Source organism: Cannabis sativa, chromosome 5, assembly GCF_029168945.1.
Source record: "Cannabis sativa cultivar Pink pepper isolate KNU-18-1 chromosome 5, ASM2916894v1, whole genome shotgun sequence".
NCBI classification, from domain to species: Eukaryota; Viridiplantae; Streptophyta; class Magnoliopsida; order Rosales; family Cannabaceae; genus Cannabis; species Cannabis sativa.
In genome coordinates, this window is record NC_083605.1 from 31,206,085 (window position 1) to 31,228,642 (window position 22,558).

At 34.9% G+C, this 22,558-nt stretch overlaps 1 protein-coding gene across 1 annotated transcript; it reads right to left on the reverse strand.

The window, feature by feature from the left end:
- Positions 1-379: 379 nt before the first annotated feature.
- On the reverse strand, positions 380-22,203 carry LOC133038266 (uncharacterized). The gene is made up of 10 exons (XM_061116357.1): positions 22,084-22,203; positions 21,377-21,801; positions 18,295-19,377; positions 7,636-8,168; positions 5,651-7,548; positions 5,219-5,273; positions 5,063-5,123; positions 3,994-4,472; positions 3,514-3,599; positions 380-916 (listed from the first exon to the last, which is right to left on the reverse strand). Exons 1-10 carry the CDS (start codon positions 22,201-22,203, stop codon positions 380-382), a joined length of 5,277 nt encoding a protein of 1,758 aa, XP_060972340.1.
- Between the last annotated feature and the right edge of the window lie 355 nt (positions 22,204-22,558).

Consider the following 22,558-nt stretch of genomic DNA (forward strand, 5'->3'; position numbering starts at 1 on the left):
TCATATATATAGAAACCTGGCCCTAAGGGCAGGTAAAAAAAAATACAAAGGGCCCGGGGATAGGTCTTAACCATTGTTTCCCCTCAAAAAATAAAACAACTATTAAATAAAGATTGTCTTAAATAAAAGCAAATTAGCTGTAAATAAATAAATAAAAAAAAAAGAGATAAGAAAAATCTGGGTTGTAATGGGTTGGATTTGGAACGGCCTAGTCAATGCGAGGAGGAAGGCGAGGACCAATGCATGCCTCTAACATGGCGTCAATCTTCTTCTTCTTCTCCCGGAATTTGGCAATCATCTCAGGAGGTTTTGGGTAGAAGTCGAGCTTGATACTCTGGCCATTTGTTGACCAGGCCATGTAGACGCCATCATCGAAGCGCTAGATGCAACGGCTGCAGGAGATAAGAGAAAGGAGCTCATCTTTCTTAGCCTTCTTCAAGGATTGGTCTTTAAAGTCCTTAAGCTCCTTCAGCTCCACGGCCAAGTTAGCCCTGGACTCCAAGTCCGCCTGGTGCAATTCCTCTAAGGACTTTACCCTAGCGGCCATTTCGTCTAAGGCCTCCCTAGCCTCCCGGAGCTCGCGTTTGGCCTTGGCAACAGCCTCGCCCTCCGCCCTCAATGCTTCCCGGTGCTTTACCTCCAGCCTATCCCTCCGAAGGACCTCCTCTCGGATCATCGCCTCCGCTTGGGCTTCCCTTTGCTTAGCCTCTTCCTCGAACTTGGCCTTAGCAAGGGCCTCCTGTCGCGCAACCTCCTCCTGGAGCGACCGCCTTTCAGCAGACAGGTCCTGCAGGATCTTCACGACTTTATCTATGCCCCCAAATTCGGACAAGACGAAGCCGTGATTAATTATGTTTTTGGAAAGGCGGCCGGCCTCTGCAGCAAGCTGGAAAAGGAAGCAAGAGTGAGTAAAGGCCTTAAGCAAAATAATGAAAAAAGAAGTAAATCACAGAATACTTACCGCGGCCAAGGAGTGGCTGAGATCCTGAGCTTGGAAGACGGAGTTCAAGGATGCACAAGCAGCGTACCGCTTAGGCGCGCACCGGGTTAGCTGAGAGATGTACTCGTCGGTCATCTCCGCGACAAAAGGAGCCAAGGTAGGCCCGAGGAAACGATTGAACCAGTCCGTCAGGGGGTCCAGGTTTAGATCCCACGGGTTCTGGTAGTTCTCCTCGTTAAGGAAATTTTGCACCTCCTCTCGCAAAACCCTCCTCAAGGCCTCCACCTCAGCATGCCCTCGGGACTACTCGTCAAGGGCATAATTGTACTTGGCTATCTGAAGCTCCTGCCTCGCCTCATCTCCGAGAACCGAAGTCAGCACAATGCTAGGAGGCACTGTAAATTCCTCCGCCTCGGGAGGGATCCCGAATTCATGGCTCGGAGCCGGAGTGTCCACCCTCTGCCGCCGTTTAGGTGTCTCCTCAGCTACCATCTTGCCTTTGCGCTTGCACACCAAAGCAACCTCTTGCTCTTCTTCACTTTCTTCAACTTCCCCAGGAAGAGCCCATTGCTCTTCTTGACCTTCTTTAGCTTCCTCAAGAAGTACCTCCTCCTCATCCACTAAGTCTATAGTGTTTGGAAGGGCACTGAAAGAAGCTTTTGTTGGAAATTATTTTACCAGGATCTTAGATCTACTCACAAGTATGTTTATTAACACCCTAAATATGAACTTTCTAAAACGATGAAATAAACACATATAAAGTTTAGGAAACCTTACATTGGGTGCAGCGGAACATAATGACTCCTTCCGTTCAGATATCTAGCCCTTGATTCCTTTCTGTTGCAGAGCATTATCAATATCTGAACGTGGATCTCTTTCTCTGAATCTTTGATGCTGAAACTCCTTCTTGCTGAAAGTCTTTCTTCACGATCTTCCTCACTATGATTGAGGTATCACTTGCTGTGTGTGGGCACTACTCATACACTAAGGTAATTTCGAAATTCAAGAGGAAGAGAGAGAGAGTGGGTTCGGCCAAAGATAGGGAGAGAGAAGGCTCAGGTTTTTCTGATTCAGAAAGTGTCAGAAGAAAAGTGTAATTTTCCTGAAGCCTTCACTATCTATTTATAGCATTCCACTAGGGTTAGGTTTGAATTATTTGGCATTAAAATAATGAAAATATCAGAGATAAATTCCTATAAAAGTGGCCGGCCCTATACTAGTGGATTTGGGCCTCACTTTTTGCAATTTTGCAGTTTTATCTTTTCTGCATCTGATTTTCTGAAAAACGCCAATTTTCTAATTCAACCATTCAAATGCCAATTCTAACTATTTAATAACTATAAATAATTATTAAATAATATTGTCATTTATCATATTTATTAATTGAACCATACAAAGTATCATAATTAACAAATATGCCCCTAATAACTCTTTCTTTACAATTTCGCCCTTACTTAGTGAAAATTTCACAAATAGACATAGTCTAATTTGAGAATTATAATTGATTAATCAAAACCAATTATATGAGTCTTACAAGCAATATTATCTCAACTAGTGGGGGGACCATGGGTCTATATAACTGAGCTTCCAATAAGTAGATCAAGAATTTAGCACTAAAATTCACTGACTTATTAATTCTTCGTTGAATCCACGCATAGAACTTAGAATTGCACTCTCAGTATATAGAATGCTCTATATGTTCCACCATATAGACACATCATTAGTTATCCATTTTTATAATCCTAATGTGATCAATGATCCTCTATATGAATGATCTACACTGTACAGGGATTAAATTACCGTTACACCCTACAATGTATTTATTCCTTAAAACACTTGACCCCGTATAAATGATATTTCAACTTATGTGAAATGAGTACTCCACCATTTATGTTCGTTTGGTCAAGCTCGAAGGAGATCATCCTTTGCTTACTATTCGCCAGATAGAAGCTATAGATTCCATGTTTATGATAGTGCTCCCACTCAATTGCACTACCGTGTTCCCAAAATGTACGTATCACCCTGACCTAAAAGTAGGCTTAACTAACAAATCAAAGAACACGAATACCCTCTCGACATTGAGCCTAATCATAACAGGATTAAGAACATTTGATCTAGGATCAACTTGGCGATATTGACTTGAATAGATTTTACGGTAAGTTTAATTAAATCTAAGTCAAAGTTCAATATCGGCCCCTTCCGATGCATACTCCATGCATCCAACCTGAGCTTTACTTTAACCAATGCTCTGGAAAGAACATAGCACTTCTCCAACTGCAAGTAAAATCTGTTGTATATTATCATATCAGTAAAACTCTATGTCTGATAAATCTAGGAAACTTTATTCACATAGTCATGTTTACTTTCCAATGTGTTGACGGCACAATAAACAGGATCAAGTATGTGAAAAGGGTTTCAGATGAATTTATACATTATGTACATATAATCATGAAATAAATCATGTGAACCTTGCAACATTAAATGTTATTTCTGATCTATATTAATAAGTAAATCTGATTATATTGAAATGAGTTATTTAGGGCATAAAACCCAACAGCTTTCATGGGGGTGACCATCTGGGAAGAAGTTGGAGGAAGGGAAGCATCACGACTATGGGCTCCGGCAAGGGTGGCCAAGATCGCCTCCATGGGATTAGCTGCTGCAACAAGAGAAAAGAGTTAAGTGTTAGAATATCTGTGAAAGCAGTAAACACTTAAAAAGCAATCAAACTAGTCCTACCCTGACCCTCTAATTCGGCCCTAGCAAAGTTCCGAATCTTAACACTGGCTGCATCATCCCCGAGATAGCTGTCCAAGGGACGAAACCAGCTAAAAGAAAGATAGGCTGAAGGATCCAAGGGGACGGGCACCGGAGGTCCATAACCCACCGACCTAAATAATCTCCTAAGTTGGAGAAATAATAATCCTTTGCATGATCCCCCCACCGGGTCGAGGGCATCCTAAACCTAAGGAGACGTTCATTGAACCCTACAGGCCTAAGGCTAGCATATTCGCAAACAGAAGGGACGTAATGTATTGTTAAAGGGGACTTACCAGAGCCGGAAGTACTGGCATCAAGAGCCCCCGTATTCGGTACCTGGACGGTAGGCCTTGGCCTGGGAGCCCTCTTCTCAACCGGGCTCCCAATGCGAAGGGGTCTCCCGACAGCCGCCTGGGTCCTCCTCTCAACCGGACTCCCAACGCGACGGGGCCTCCCCGCAGCTGCCTGGGCCTTGGTGTAAGCCTTCTCCTGGGCCTTCCAGTCGAGATACTCTCGGTACTTCTCTTCTGCAGTGGCAATGATCTCATCCCGGAAGGTCTTCTCCGCGGCCGGAACCCTTACGTTTGGGCAGATAACCTTAGAAAGGTTGGAGTCCTCCACCAACTGATGCCCTAGGATCAGCTTGGCCTTCCAGTAATTCTCCGTCGTGACCAATCCCCCGACGCCAAGATCCTTCTTGTCATAAGTGGCAAAGGTCTTGGCCCGTTGGTGGAAGAGCTGAGTGGGCGCGGTCCGCTCATACGGAGGGATCCTAACCCATTCCGTGAGAAGCTCCGGGTGCTCCACAGCTCAGAACCCGGAGGAGAAGAAGAAGCGATGGCAATACTCCTTGACGTGTTTTTGCTGGTTGAAAGGGACCGAGCCCTCATTCAAAGGGTGGGCCCGGAAGCCGTAAAAGCCGTCCTTAAGTTTGTCCCCCTTCTTGGGGACAGAAACGAGTTCATAAAAGTACAAAATCTCTGCCGGACTGGGAGAGCCCCATCCCCGGGCAGAGTAAAAAATAAATAAGCCTGAAAGCAGGCGGTAAGCTTGTGGAATAAGTTGGTATGGCGCAAGGCCGACAAATACAAGGAAATTAATGAAATAATTCTGAAAGGGAAGCATAGCCCCGGTCATCAAATGCGTCTGGCTCCAAGCATCGAAGCCTCCGTAATTGTGATTGGGCGTCTCCGCGTCACGGGGCGGCCGGTGGTACGTCCCGGAAGTCGCAGGCTTGATGCCGACCACCACCACAATGTTCTCCAGTTGGTGAGGGCAAGTTAAGGTGGAGTGAAGCTCGGTCGCTTCCCACCCTGTAGCACGAGGCCTATACCCCTCCTGGGCGACGGGACCCACCATCACCTCTTATATTGGGTCTTGATTCCTGCCATAAACAGTACGATCTTGTATTCGGTCTTGATTCCTGCCATAAACAGTTTGTATATTCTGATTGTATTAAGACACAATCGAATTTAATAAGGAAAAATGCAATAATTAAAGTTTCCTTTAAGAACTAACTTTCCATAAGAGAATTGCTTCTCTTACAAGAAGTTTCCATACAAGAAAAGTCCAGCTGAAAATGCATCTTTCCCAACATAAAAAAGAGCAATAAAAACCGAATAAACAAGGTAAGAAAATTGATTATGAATGCAAATAGATCTTACCATAAAGTAAAAAAATATTTTTGCATCTAACTTGCCAAAAAAAGACTTTACAAAACATATATAAAATTTAAGAATATATTTTTTTTGATGAATCAGAATTTGTATTAGCACAAGAAACAATTTGATTACACCCAAATAGCACCCAAATAGACCTATAAAAAAGAGCTATACAATTACAATATATTTACAAAGTTTGGAACCATTGAGTGTCTACTTTTGAGACTTTTTTTGGCCAAAACATTTCAATTCTAAGCTTCAAACTAGTTTTTAACTCCTTGAGAATTACTGAGCTTGACTTCTCTTCTTTGGTCCACAACTTCCTATTTCTCAGCTGCCATACAGTGTACACCAAACCGGCAACAGCTGCTGTAAAAACCAGCAGCTTGAATTTTGATTCCTTCAATCTTCCTAGCCATTTGATGATGTTGGGAAGGTTTGTATGCATTGTTCTCATTCCGAGCCAGCTCTTGATATCCTGCAAGTAAATTAGTGTGTTCGGACAAGCAAAGAACAAGTGTTCTGCAGTTTCAGATCTATCACAGCAGAAAATACATGTTGTATCTGTGATGATTTTCATTTTGAAGAGCCGATCTCTGGTTTTGAGTCGTTGATGCATTGCAAGCCATAATATGAAGCAGTGTTTTGGAGCATTAAGACGGCTCCAAACCTGTCTTGTCCACTGAAGCTTAGGTGGATTTTGCACCAGCAACTTATACCCTGTCGAGATGGTATACTGCTGCAACATCATGGGCTGGTTACTCATTTTAAATTGATCCTTGAGCCTCAATAAACATCTCCAATACCAGCTGGTTTGGCTTGATGTTTCATAGGCCCACCAATCACCATTATGAAGATAGACACTATTAATCCACCTCATCCATAAACTATCTTCTTTGTTAGCAATAGCCCAAATGTACTTCCCCATTGCCGCCTTATTCCAAGAGCCTATATCCTTGAAACCAATTCCCCCAGCTACTTTTGGTTGGCAAATAAAATCCCAAGCAATTGCACCTGGCCCATGGTACTCAGCTTTGGCATTCCATAGAAAGTTCCTGCATATAGCTTCAATATTGGACACCACTTTCTTAGGTAGAATCATTACCTGACACCAATAAGAGTGAATGGCCATTAAGACAGAATTGATGAGAACCACTCTCCCCGCAAAGGAGAGATTTCTAGAACTCCACACTTTGATTCTTGCTGTCATTTTCTCAGCTAGGATCTCACATTCCTTCCCAGATATTCTCTTTGCACCAATGGGAACTCCCAAATAAGTAAAGGGTAAGGATTGGTGCTGAAAACCAGATATTGCCTTAATTCTCCTAACTTGATCTTCAGGCATATTACAAGTGTACATAGCCGATTTTGTAGCATTTGGATTCAAACCAGATGTTTCAGAAAATAACTTGAGACCTTGTAGCAGATAGTAAACACTCTTGAGATCCCCATTGCAAAACAGTAATACATCATCAGCAAAAGCTAGGTGGTTTAGAGAAGTGGCTGCACATCGGTCATGATAATAGAAGTCTTCTTTGTCACCTATTCTCCCCATTATTCGAGTGAGGTACTCCATTCCCAACACGAATAGAAGAGGAGACATTGGATCCCCCTGTCGAAGACCTCTTTTTGACTCAAAATATCCATGTAAAGTGCCATTAAACATCAATGAAAAGTGAGGTGTTCTCACACAGTTCATAACTAGTTTAATGAACTTAGGTGGAAATAAGAGTCCCTGCAACATTTCTTCAATAAAATCCCATTCTATAGTGTCATATGCCTTCTGCAGATCTAATTTGATAATACATGAAGGTTTATTATTCTTCCTCCCATAATGTCTCAACAAATCCTGACAAATCATAATGTTATGTCCTATGAATCTCCCTTTAATAAAGCCTCCTTGGTTCAAGGAGACTAAATTAGGGAGAATTAGTTTGATTCTAGAACACAAAAGCTTTGTTGCAATCTTATAAATAACATTACAACAAGCTATTGGCCTAAAATCTTTAACTGTGTTAGGACATTTTTTTTTGGGGACTAATGTCAAGATTGTAGCATTGATCTCTTTAAGAAGATTACCTGATTCCAGAAAAGAAGTCACTGCCTGAAATATGTCGTCTCCCACTATCTCCCAGCAATCTTGGAAGAAAAAGCTCGAGAAACCATCTGGACCAAGGGCCTTGTTTCCTGGAATGTCAAAGAGAGCAGCTTTAACTTAATCTTTAGTAAGATTCAACATCAGATCTTCAGCTTGTTGTGTAGACAGAACTGCACCCCTGCTAACTATCTTCTTGAGAACAGTCCTTCTGTTAGCCATGCTTGTTCCCAGCAACTCCTTATAGTAATCAACAAAAGCTGTTGAGATCAGATTGGGGTCAATGATCCTAGAACCCAGCTGGTTTTCAATGGAGAAAATCTGATTATGTCTTGCTCTTTGCTTGATACTTGCATGGAAAATTGCAGTATTCAAGTCTCCATTTTGGATCCAAGTGACCTTAGCCTTCTGTTGCAGAAATGTTGAATAGTCTTGCTGCACTCGGATTAGCTTAGTTCTCGCAGCCAATTCTCTATCAATCATCTCAATATCAAGCGGATCTTGCTGTAGTTGTTGTTGCACATTTTCTAGATCACCCTGGGCTCTTTGGACAGCCGTGTGCATATCAGAGAAACCATCTTTGTTAATCTCTTTTAGAACTGGCTTTAGAGCTTTGAGCTTGGATATCACTTGATACATCTTGGTCCCATATACCCGATTGTTCCATACATCCTGAACCTTATTGCTGAAGTTCAGGTAACTACTCCACATTCTGAAATACCGAAATGGTCTCCTTGTTGGAATATATTTTACCAGGATCTTAGATCTATTCACAAGTATGTTGTTTAAACACCCTAAATATGAACTTTCTAAAACGATAAATTAAACACATATAAAGTTAAGAAAACCTTACATTGATGCAGCGGAATTAATGTCTCCTTCCACTCAGATCTCTAACCCTTGAATCCTTTCTGTAGCAGAGTATAATCAAGATCTGAGCCCGAATGTCCTTCTTCTTCAAGTTTGATCCTTCACAGTCTTCCAATCTATGATTGAGTTACTGCTTGTTGTGTGTGGGCACTTACTCTTTCACTAGGGTCGAAAAAGATGAAGGAGAAAAGAGGAGAGAGGGTTTCGGCCAGGTATAGAAAGTGGGGAAGCCTCAGTTTTTCTGAAGAGAGAAATTTCTGTCACATTACTAATGAAAGCATTGTATGAGACTGAGCCATCACTTTCTATTTATAGGCAACTACTAGGTTTAGGTTAGGATTTATTTGGCATTAAAAGAATGAAAATATTAATTTGAAAAACTAACTTAAGTGGCCGGCCATGGTGTAGTAATGGGCCTCACTTGATTTTGCAGTTTTATCAAATTTTATCTCTATTTTCTCAAAAACGCCAATTTTCCAATTCTAACCTTTTAAATGACAAAACTAATTATTTAATAACTAAAATAGATTATTAAATAATATTGTCATTTAATTTAATTATTAATTAGACATATAAAGTCCATTAATAAATAAATAAACCTAGAATCTTTTTTCTTTACAATTTAACCCCTGCTTAGTGAAAATTCATAAAATTAGACATAGTCTAACTTTAGAATTATAATTGATCAATCACGAATCAATTAATGAGTCTTACAAGCAGAATGTTCTCAACTAGAATGGGGACCATGGATCTATATGCTGAGCTTCCAATAAGTGAACCAAATTTACCAAGTAAATTCCTACTTATTAATTCTTCGTTGAATCCACTCTTAGAACTTAGAATTGCACTCTCAGACTTATATAGAGCATATTGTATGTTCCACGATATCAATATACTATCTCATTTATCCATTGTTATAATCTTATTATGATTTAAGGATCCTCTATATAGATGATCTACATCGAGATGGGATTTCTTTACCGTTCTCACCCCTCAATGTATTTTGCCACTTAAAACACTTAGCTACCTGTAAATGGTGTTTAGTGATCTAATAATTAGTCAGTTAAACAAGAGCTCATCCATTTACTTCTATTTGCTAAGCTCGAAGGGAATCATCACTTGACTTCTATACACCAGTAGAAGCTATAGATTCCATATTTATGTTCACCACTCCCACTCAATCATACTATCATGTTCCCAAAATATACGTATCACCCTGACCCAAAAGTAGGCTTAACTAATAAATCAAAGAACATGAATAGCACTCCTGAGTTGAGCCCAAGCATATCAGGATTTAGATTCTTTTAATCTTAAGATCAACTACTGATATTGACTTGGAAAGATATGTGTAACGGTAAGTTTGTAATATCTTAACTTAGTTGCAATATCGGTCCAGTCCAATGTATACTCCATACATTCGAAACTAGTATACTTTACTAATGTCCTGGAAAGAACAGAACACTTACTCCAAGTGTAAGTACACATCATCGCTGATTATCACATTAGTGTAAATCCATTAACACTGATGAAACAGGGACCAAAACTTTTGATTCATATGATCACAATCACATTCCACTGTGTTGACAATACTGTAATTGTGAATAAACATATGATCTGGATTTAACTGATTTTGTGTGTAAATGTAATAAACATATTAAACCATTAGCATGTAAAATTCATGCAAACATCAATCACTTCAAATTTCTTATATTGATAACTAATCAGATTGTAAAGAGTTTTATTTAGGGCATAAAACCCAACAAACTCCCACTTGCACTAATATAAAACAAACTGTGCAAATAGGTCAATCTGATGTCTTGATCTTCAGATCAAGTGTAGTATATTTGAATCCACCCAAACTTCTGGAAACTAGTTCATAAATACTCTTATGAAACATCCTTTACTATATGCTTTACTCATCAAGGGATACTGAAATCTTTACTGTTTTAAAAGTACATCTGAATTAACAGAAGACATATCTCTCATATTTTAAAATATGTAATTGAGATAATACAGTGTAGACTTTTCTTCAGTGATATAACTTTCTGGTATTTTCGAATAGACCAAGTTACAATTCTTCTCTGGTAGAGCTTGAATTATTATTCAATAATTCCTCCACCCCCAAAGTAAGCACCATCTCATATAAATCGAAATTAGATGGTGAGATACAAAGACAACTGATACACAGTTCCTTAATATCTAACATATAGATCACTTTCATAAATCTTTCTTGAATATCTTCTAATGTTCCCTATTTGATTACATCTCAGATAGCTCCCACTCAATAGCAGATGTCTGGTTAAATAATACTTTTAACCTCTGATTGTTTAGAGAGTTACCTAGTTGTGACTTTTGTATTAGTCTTAAAACTTTAAGTTAAGACTAAGTCATCAACATAGCAGACTAGTATTTGAAGTGAAAAATACATGCCAGAGATAAAGTAATCAAAATTAAGATACCATCAAATTTTATGAGGATTAAGAATTCTTGGTTCAAGTCATTCGAATGGACTGAACTAGAGTTCTTTATCTTATTCTCATAATTCTGATAAGCTATACCTATCCATGTGAATGGTTAGATTTGCTTTTCAGTAGTGTTCTTAAGTACCTATCACAATTATTAACCTAATGAAGATGGGTATAGAACTTTAAAATTCTCCCACTCAATTAAGGTAGTGTGAAACTTTAACAAAGAACTTTCAAAGGTATCAAACTTTTACTTTCAACAGTAAAATCGAAATGGAACATACAATCAAAATCAAGAATTTATATTGACAATAGCTGACTCATTATATTACTTCTATGTTTAAACAAGATATGTGTTTCATAGGGAATTGTGGAATAGACTCCACCCCTAAGAATATACATATAGGGTACTATGGATAACCTCCACCCCTAAGTATATAGAGATTATGATCCACCCCTAAAGGTTGTAAAGATCATGATTCTCTTAGTGTGATAGAGTTTATGTGGAGTTGAATACTATCCAGAGTTCATTAGATATAAAAGATCGTTGAACTGCATAGTTTTCTTAACTTTTCTCCACCCCTATCAGATCATAAGATCCTTTTATTAAACAAATTCTTAATAATTGTATGAGAATTAACAATTATTGATAAACATAGAAATAATTTCTAGTGTTTATATAATATAACTCTATGAAGAGTTGAAAATATTATAGAATTTGCATCAATAATAAAAACACTTACACATACAAACATACAAATATAATGTGGTAATAATTGATGAAGATGAAATAAATGAAGCTCAATCTCATAATTTGCAATGGTGATTTCAAAAATAAAACTTTATTAATAATAAAAAAAAAATGTATTGCAACAATATGAGAGAAACAGGGATAAATATCCCTGACTAAAATTTGAAATCCAAATTGTCTTTAAACTAAAACAATTAATTCAAAAAATTGAAGAGCTTCATCTTCATCTGGACGATTTCACCCTTGGTCCAGCTTTCTGATCCAACTCAATTGAGTTCAAGTAGCTTGGCCTATAAGAAGAAGAAAACAAATAAACAAAGTTTAGTCCAGAATCATAAATCCAATTGGATAATAATTCACTAAAACTCTTAAAGTTTATAAATGGAAATACCTTGTTTCTTTGCAAGAAGTTTAGGACACTGGGGTTTCCAATGACCTTTCTCATTGCAGTAGAAACACTTTCCTTTAAGTGTAGCATCACCGGAAGGAGCAGCCTTTTTATTGGCTTTTGTTCGCTTCTTGGTGTTGTGCCACTTCCTCTTCGATTTGGGTTTTGAAGCAGAGGCAACATTTGCTTCAGGTTTCATCGTCCCATTACCATTCCCAGGATTATGAGGTTTACTCCCTTTCTTCTTGGATCCTCCAATCAAATTTTCATAAGTTTGAAGGTCATTGACTAATTCATGAAAGTCAATTTCCTTCTTATTCATGACATAATTTGATGTATATGGTAGAAATGCTGGAGTCAGGCTATTCAAGATAAGACTAACTTGAGTAGCACTGTCCATTTCAGCACCATGATCCTGGGCTTCTTGGAAATAACTAGACATGAGGGGAACATGGTCACGCACGTTTTGATAAGGTTCCATCCGTGCATTAATGTACTTCTTAGTCGCGTCAAAGCGTGACTGAAGTGATGCCTTACCGAATAGCTCATTTAACTTCGTCATAACTTCAGCAGCCTTCTCAGTTTTAGAAAACCGAGTTTTGAGGGTGTCAACCATGCAAGAAAGCATAAAGTATAGAGCTTTGTCATTTGCTTTCTGCCAACGCTCATACTTTTCTTTCACAGCTTTGGATGCATTGTCCCCAGGCACTTCAGGTGACGGCTCAGTTAAAACAAACAAGGCACTTTCTTCTATGAGAGCAATATTAATGTTCTCATTCCATTTATTAAAGTTAGATCCATTCAGCTTGTTTTCAGTCAACAGTGATAACATGGGATTCATTCTGATAATACAGGATACTACAAAATAATAGAAATCAACAAATAGAAATTAAATAATGGTTTAACACACAAAATCAATTCAGAAATTATAAGCACATAGCAAGTAGGAATGATATGAGAAAATACTTAAAAATTCAATCCTAAATAATTTCCAAGGTTTTTCAACAAACTGATATCAGTGTCCCGTTTAGGCGAGAGTCAAAGCTACCATTCATTGAATAGAGTTGTCAGCTCATCTAAAATGTTAAACATTCTAGCAACCTTTTATTCGATCAAGATTGGAATCCAGTGTTGTCCCGTTTAGGCGAGAGTCAAGGCTATTCTATCTCATGAGCTTCTACCATTGTTTCGCAATTCGCAAGTCAAATATGGTCGCCACCATGAGGGTGATCTATACCATATAAAACACTTACAAACCACTTATCATGCGAGATTAAACGGTGCGAAATTGCTAATGAACGTTCCTCCATTAGGGAGGATTACTCACTAAAACAAACGCGGTGTAAAACCCACGATGGAGATCGAATATCTTAATAATAATAAAGCTCATTATTTAAAATGTATTTTCTTTATTATTCTAATAAATAAATTCTCATTAAATTCAAAATTTAGAATTGAAATTCAAAATAAGAATTTAATATAATATTTATAAAATTATACTTAGATGGTGATTGAAATAAAATTAATTATTTCCACCTTAGTAATAATCTTAAATATAAATATTAAGGAAATTACTTTAAGTTGAATTAAATTAAATAATTAGCAACTTAAAAATTTTCTCTGAGAATATATTTATTGAATTTCGAAAAATTAAGTATATATTAAAAATATACAATTTTCGAAAATAATAAAAAAATAGAAAAGAAATACTTCAAGCAAAAATATCACCTATCTAGATTTTCTTTTGACTAGTTAATTCAATTTCTAATAATATATATATATATATTTTAAATTCATTTATTTTAAATTAATCAATTAAATGAAAAAATCATTGATTGTAGTTGGTCCAAGAATTAATTAAAATAAATAATTAATTTACAACTCAATCTATTTTTCAAAATAAAAAATTCGAAAATATTGCATAATTAAAATGTAAATTTCGAAATTGATTAATAAAATTAAGAAAAATATATATATTGAAAATTATTTAAATTTAAGTTGAAAAATTAAATTTCAACCTAAAAAAATTTTCTATTTAATTAAGTGTCATGAAAAATCAATAAATATTTAAGTATCATGATGAAAATCAACTTAGATATTTAGATTCTTCAAGTTAATTAAATGTATTAAATTCAAGAAATAAATAATTAAGTGTAGAGAAGGCTTAATTATTAATTTCTATTTAATACTAGGAAAAATATACTTAATAAAATTGTACCAAAATTAATTATTTAAATAATTAATTTCACAAAGTATAATATTTTCCTATTTAAATATTAGAAATAATAAGTAGTCTAGAAATTACTATCTAGAAAATATCTTATTTGACTAAGTATCTTTTCAAAAATTTGAAAAATATCTAATTTAAGTTAGATAGAAAAAATCTAAAACTTAAATAATTTCAAATTTAGATTTAATTAAATATCAAAAATTAAGTTGTAACCACTTAATTTGAAGATATCTTTTTAAAGTTAATATTTGAAAAGATATTAACCTAAAAAAATATCTAAAATATTCCATTTTAAGTTAATATTCGAAAAGATATTAACTTAAAAAATATCTTAAGAATCTTTAATAATTAATGCTTAGGATTCCTCAACTTGATTTAAAATTTAAATCAAATATTCAAATTTAAGTTAGATAAGAAAAATCAGTTGTTACAACTAATTTATAACTTAAATAGGAATATTTAATTAAATAAGCTCCAGAAAGAATCTTAGTTAGTTAAAATTCTATATTTAATTAAATACAAGAAAAATACAAATAGTTTGTCTAGAAATAATATCTAAACTAAAAGTGTTTTTCTTAAAATTAACTTTAAAATATTAAAATGAAAATAAATTTCATATATTTTAAAAGTTAATTATGTTGCTAATTCAATTTTATTAGGTCAAACTAATATAATTAACCTAGTACAGTTATTCAAATCAGGCAAATGGGCCTTCACAATTGGGGTAGTTCATGTGAGGGGGTGTTGGGTTCAGTATGTCGTACCCACTTCTATGGCTCCCAACTCTCACACAAGGCCCAAAAGAGAGGAATTTAACCTTAAAATAAATAACTGTTATTAATTGAATAGGTCCAATAACTAAATGGACCTAAATAAAATCTATCATGGTGTGACATTTTATTTAGCAACAACCTATATGTATCTATATTAAAACAAAATAAACATATAGGCTCACACAGGCACACTTTGGATGGATCCTATCATGTTGCTAGGTCATACACAGATGAAAGAAGATTGTAAAATTTACCTGTTACAAATTATTAACTTGACCAAGGGAGCCATCAGATCATTAGATTTGGCAAAAAGTAATCATGGCTATTTGCAATCAAGTAATAATAGGTTTTGAAAACTTACATACAAGCTAAAACCACATACTCCTGCAACAAGGTTAGCTGGATAGTTGGAAGTAGGATTTATTTAATTTTAAATAAACAATTTCGAAAAATAAATAATTAAATAATTAAAAAAAATTTAATTTAATTTTCGAAAAAATAAATAAAAAAATAAATATTTATTTCGAAAATAAAAAAAAAATTAAATTTCAAGATTATTTTAAAAAAATATATTTAAAATTAAACCTACAATTTTGAAAAATTAGGTTTCAACCAACCTAAATATCATTTCAAAAATTTGCTAACTACTTTTAAAAATTAAATGTTATTTTAAAAATAAAAAATTAAATAAAAATTAGAAAAGATAAATGAAATATCTTTTCAGATTTTAAATTTAATTTAAATAAATAAAATAACAAAATTTAAAAGTTAGCAAAATATCTTACATCTATTTAAAATTACATGATTATAAATATCTTATTTTAAATTTAAATAAGGTCAAAATATCTAAAAAAGATTTAATTTTAAAAAAATATATATATAAAATCTGACCTTAAATTTAAAAATAAGATAAGATATAATCAAATTTAAAAATAAGATAGATTTTTAAGCAAGAAGATAGATACTAATTCTATTCAAATTCAAATTACACTAATATCTTGAATTAAATTTAAAAAATATAAAATTAATTCAAAATGATAATTAGAATTGAATTAGGAATAGTAATAGTATATATACAAAACTATACAAAAAATCGGAAGTTAATTCCATGAAAAAGCATGAAAAATCGAAGAAAAACGAAAAAATTGTGAACTGTACGGACAGTTTTCGCGATCATGAAAATTTCAAAGATGTACCCGATTTTTTCAAATCTTCAAAAATTCATAACTAATTCAAATAAAATCGAAATTGAGTTCTGTAAAAGGCTAACTTGCTTAATTTTTTCCATACTATCCAATAAAAATAATTCCAGAAACAAAATCACAATTATTTTTCACGAAAATTTACAAACATCAATCAATCATCAAATAACACTCAATACAACATGATACTATCCAAAAACAAACAAACAATCGTTTTAAAGTCCAAATTTCATGTAAGTAAATCAATTACCATGGCTCTGAGGCCAGTTGTTGGAAATTATTTTACCAGGATCTTAGATCTACTCACAAGTATGTTGTTTAAACACCCTAAATATGAACTTTCTAAAACGATAAATTAAACACATATAAAGTTAAGAAAACCTTACATTGATGCAGCGGAATTAATGTCTCCTTCCACTCAGATCTCTAACCCTTGAATCCTTTCTGTAGCAGAGTATAATCAAGATCTGAGCCCGAATGTCCTTCTTCTTCAAGTATGATCCTTCACAGTCTTCCAATCTATGATTGAGTTACTGCTTGTTGTGTGTGGGCAATTACTCTTTCACTAGGGTCGAAAAAGATGAAGGAGAAAAGAGGAGAGAGGGTTTCGGCCAGGTATAGAAAGTTGGGAAGGCTAAGTTTTTCTGAAGAGAGAAATTTCTGTCAGATTACTAATGAAAGCATTGTATGAGACTGAGCCATCACTTTCTATTTATAGGCAACTACTAGGTTTAGGTTAGGATTTATTTGGCATTAAAATAATGAAAATATTAATTTGAAAAACTAACTTAAGTGGCCGGCCATGGTGTAGTAATGGGCCTCACTTGATTTTGCAGTTTTATTAAATTTTATCTCTATTTTCTCAAAAACGCCAATTTTCTAATTCTAACCTTTTAAATGCCAAAACTAATTATTTAATAACTAAAATAGATTATTAAATAATATTGTCATTTAATTTAATTATTAATTAGACATATAAAGTCCATTAATAAATAAATAAACCTAGAATCTCTTTTCTTTACAATTTCACCCCTGTTTAGTGAAAATTCATAAAATTAGACATAGTCTAACTTTAGAATTATAATTGATCAATCACGAATCAATTAATGAGTCTTACAAGCAGAATGTTCTCAACTAGAATGGGGACCATGGATCTATATGCTGAGCTTCCAATAAGTGAACCAAATTTACCAAGTAAATTCCTACTTATTAATTCTTCGTTGAATCCACTCTTAGAACTTAGAATTGAACTCTCAGACTTATATAGAGCATATTGTATGTTCCACGATATCAATATACTATCTCATTTAACCATTGTTATAATCTTATTGTGATTTAAAGATCCTATATGTAGATGATCTACATCGAGATGGGATTTCTTTACCGTTCTCACCCCTCAATGTATTTTGCCCCTTAAAACACTTAGCTACCTGTAAATGGTGTTTAGTGATCTAATAATTAGTCAGTTAAACAAGAGCTCATCCATTTACTTCTATTTGCTAAGCTCGAAGGGAATCATCACTTGACTTCTATACACTAGTAGAAGCTATAGATTCCATATTTATGTTCAGCACTCCCACTCAATCATACTATCATGTTCCCAAAATATACGTATCACCCTGACCCAAAAGTAGGCTTAACTAATAAATCAAAGAACATGAATAGCACTCCTGAGTTGAGCCCAAGCATATCAGGATTTAGATTCTTTTAATCTTAAGATCAACTACTGATATTGACTTGGAAAGATATGTGTAACGGTAAGTTTGTAATATCTTAACTTAGTTGCAATATCGGTCTAGTCCAATGTATACTCCATACATTCGAAACTAGTATACTTTACTAATGTCCTGGAAAGAACATAACACTTACTCCAAGTGTAAGTACACATCATCGCTGATTATCACATTAGTGTAAATCCATTAACACTGATGAAACAGGGACCAAAACTTTTGATTCATATGATCACAATCACATTCCACTGTGTTGACAATACTGTAATTGTGAATAAACATATGATCTGGATTTAACTGATTTTGTGTGTAAATGTAATAAACATATTAAACCATTAGCATGTAAAATTCATGCAAACATCAATCACTTCAAATTTCTTATATTGATAACTAATCAGATTGTAAAGAGTTTTATTTAGGGCATAAAACCCAACACTCCTTCCTTCAACTCTCCTTGAATACAAGGATAACACACAAGGAGAATGATCAAATGTCCCTTCGCTCAGAAAGTTCGCCTCTGCTGTCAGATATTGATCAAGCCATGCTTGGTTAGCCATAACTCTATCAATTTTTGAACAAATTCTATCTTTCCCTTGTTGTTTGTTTGACCATGTGAAAAAATTCCCAGTTGCCTTCACATCTTCCAACCGACACTGCTCAACACAGTTTGCAAAAGCTATATCTGGATAATACTTGACTTTATGTCCTATTCTCTCCTCCTTTAAGAGAATATCATTAAAGTCTCCCATTAAAAACCAGCTCTCCATTGTTGCTAAAGCTGCCAAATCTTTCCATAGTGTCTCTCTCCTAGCTTTATTATTGAAAGCATAAATGATAGTAGCAAAGCTACTAAAGGTATGATCCATTGTAGAGATTTTTAAATGCATTAGTTGACTTGTACATTTAATAATATCCACAATGTATCTTACCGGATTCCAAGCAATGACAATCCTTCCACCTCGATGCCAAGCGATGTTTGTTGAGAAACACCATCCTTCGAACACATTAAGATACAAGGTTCCCAATTTGTGAACCTTGACCCTTGTCTCAAGGAGCCCCACAAAACCAACACCCTGATTATGAATAAGTTGCTTGATTGCTCTTTGTTTTTGAGTGTTGTTGGCCCCTCGGACATTCCAACAAAGGAACTTATCCATTTCCAAGAGAGGGATCTCCCCCCCCCCCCCTCTTGTATTGATCTGTATGGCCCCAATCTCAGTTTCTTGTTCCTCTTGTTGCTCTTCCCCTGTACCATCTAAAATACTAAACACATTCTGTATTTCGGTTTCTACAGGGTCTTCTTGCATTCTGATCTTTTTGCCTTTTGATACCGGTTGAAAACCATCTTCATCCTGTGTATTCTTCCTGGGTTCTGCTCTATTATCTGCCTTCACAACCCATTCTTTCTTGGCCTGAGTTTTCTTTTTACATTCAGCAGTCACATGGCCCATTCCATAACAATGTTGACACACACTTGGCTTCCATTCGTACTGGACTGTTACTGTAGTGTTGCTGCCATATTCATTTTCAAATTCAATCATTCCTGGTAAGTCTTGTTCAATGCTAACCTCAACCAAAATCCTTGGGAACATAAGCCTTTCTCTTTCTCTTGTAATTGTTGGGAATTATTTTACCAGGATCTTAGATCTACTCACAAGTATGTTTATTAACATCCTAAATAAGAACTTTCTAAAACGATAAATAAACACATATAAAGTTAAGCAAACCTTACATTGATGCAGCGGAATAAATGTCTCCTTCCACTCAGATCTCTAACCCTTGATTCCTTTCTGTAGCAGAGTATAATCAAGATCTGAGCCCGAATGTCCTTCTTCTTCAAGTTTTGATCCTTCACAGTCTTCCAATCTATGATTGAGTTACTGCTTGCTGTGTGTGGGCACTTACTCTTTCACTAGGGTCACGAAAAAGATGAAGGGAAAAGAGAGAGGTATTTCGGCCAAGGTAGAAAGTGAGGAAGGTTCAGTTTTTCTGAAGAGAGAAATTTCTGTCAGAAAGCTAATGAAAGCATTGTGTAATTTGACTGAGCCATCACTTTCTATTTATAGGCAACTTCTAGGTTTAGGTAAGGAATTATTTGGCATTAAAATAATGAAAATATTAATTTGAAAAATCTATTTAAGTGGCCGGCCATATGGTGTTATTGGGCCTCACTTAATTTTGCAATTTTATCAAATTTTATCTCTATTTTCTCAAAAACGCCAATTTTCCAATTCTAACCTTTTAAATGCCAAAACTAATTATTTAATAACTAAAATAGATTATTAAATAATATTGTCATTTAATTTAATTATTAATTAGACATATAAAGTCTATTAATAAATAAATAAACCTAGAAAACTCTTTTCCTTACAATTTCACCCCTGCTTAGTGAAAATTCATAAAATTAGACATAGTCTAACTTTAGAATTATAATTGATCAATCACGAATCAATTAATGAGTCTTACAAGCAGAATGTTCTCAACTAGAATGGGGACCATGGATCTATATGCTAAGCTTCCAATAAGTGAACCAAATTTACCAAGTAAATTCCTACTTATTAATTCTTCGTTGAATCCATTCTTAGAACTTAGAATTGCACTCTCAGACTTATATAGAGCATATTGTATGTTTCACGATACCAATATACTATCTCATTTAACCATTGTTATAATCTTATTGTGATTTAAAGATCCTCTATATAGATGATTTACATCGAGATGGGATTTCTTTACCGTTCTCACCCCTCAATGTATTTTGCCCCTTAAAACACTTAGCTACCTGTAAATGGTGTTTAGTGATCTAATAATTAGTCAGTTAAACAAGAGCTCATCCATTTACTTCTATTTGCTAAGCTCGAAGGGAATCATCACTTAACTTCTATACACTAGTAGAAGCTATAGATTCCATATTTATGTTCAGCACTCCCACTCAATCATACTATCATGTTCCCAAAATATACCTATCACCCTGACCCAAAAGTAGGCTTAACTAATAAATCAAAGAACATGAATAGCACTCCTGAGTTAAGCCCAAGCATATCAGGATTTAGATTCTTTTTAATCTTAAGATCAACTACTGATATTGACTTGGAAAGATATGTATAACGGTAAGTTTGTAATATCTTAACTTAGTTGCAATATCGGTCAAGTCCAATGTATACTCCATACATTCGAAACAAGTATACTTTACTAATGTCCTGGAAAGAACATAACACTTACTCCAAGTGTAAGTACACATCATCGCTGATTATCACATTAGTGTAAATCCAATAACACTGATGAAACAGGAACCAAAACTTTTGATTCATATGATCACAATCACATTCCACTGTGTTGACGATACTGTAATTGTGAATAAACATATGATCTGGATTTAACTGATTTTGTGTGTATGAATGTCATAAACATATTAAACCATTAGCATGTAAAATTCATGCAAACATCAATCACTTCTAATTTCTTATATTGATAACTAATTAGATTGTAAAGAGTTTTATTTAGGGCATAAAACCCAACAGTAATCGCATCTACCATGATAGGCTTTCCCAATTGCCGAACAATTTTAAACAAAGACTTCTCTCCCCAATACTTGAGTTCTAAGCCCTCTAATTGTATCCAAATAGGTACTAATTTCACATCTTCTTTCTTAACACTTGAATTCGGGTCCCATGGCTTCATAATGACCGGTTTCCTATTGAAGAAAATATGGCCCCCATTCAACACTTCATCTCTTTGCTCAATAGAATGAAATCTGATCAAAAACACCCCATATGCTAATAGCTTTACTTTGTCCACTTTCTCAGACCATTTTCGTTTTGCAAAACCTTCAAGGATGTGCAATGGTGGATTAGAACCAAGCACATAGCACACCAAAGATGGTTTCCAATAGTTAATCTCATCCTCTATGTCCTCTAAATCAATCTTCACCTTCCTATCCTGCTGAGAACTTTAAAAAGAGTTCTCTAAATTCCTCACTACACTGGCAGATCTCAGAATAGGGGGAATAGGGTTCATACCTTTTGAGATACTACTATTACATTGCTCTGTAGCTTTAAGAAAACTCACAAAGTCACGCTGGACATCCTCTTGCCTTTGAATTTCCCGTAGAGAGCTTCGAGGAGACAGTGGCTCTGGAAAGTCCTTCGATCCCTAGCTCCTTCTCCCCAAATCAATTTCATCTGGTTCGTCTTCACTCCCTGAGATTTCTAACGCCTCAACCTCATCAGGAAGATTGATTTGCGATTTCATCTCCATGTGCCCCGCACGATTCCCATCTTTCTTGAGTTTTTTCGAATCCGATTTCAGCTTCCCGCCCCTCTTCGATTGCGTTTTCGCCATAGCTTCAGCAAAATGCTGCACGGCCAAAGCAGAGAGAGAAAACTTAAAATTTAAGAATATTAAAATTAAACATACTGCTAATATTAAAAATAACAATAAATAATAATATTACAAATATATATTAATATTTATATATATTTAAATTAATCTAAAATAAATAATATTAATATTTATATATATTTTTAATATTAATCCTACTAACAAGGTTAAATTTAACAAGATATTCTGTTATTTTAAAGCATATTCTGTTATACCAACTAAAATAGTTAGTGTTGCCCCTGATTTTGCCCAATATACGTGGACCAACCACACAGGGACACGTGGACACGAAGATCTTAACACTCAAATTATTAGC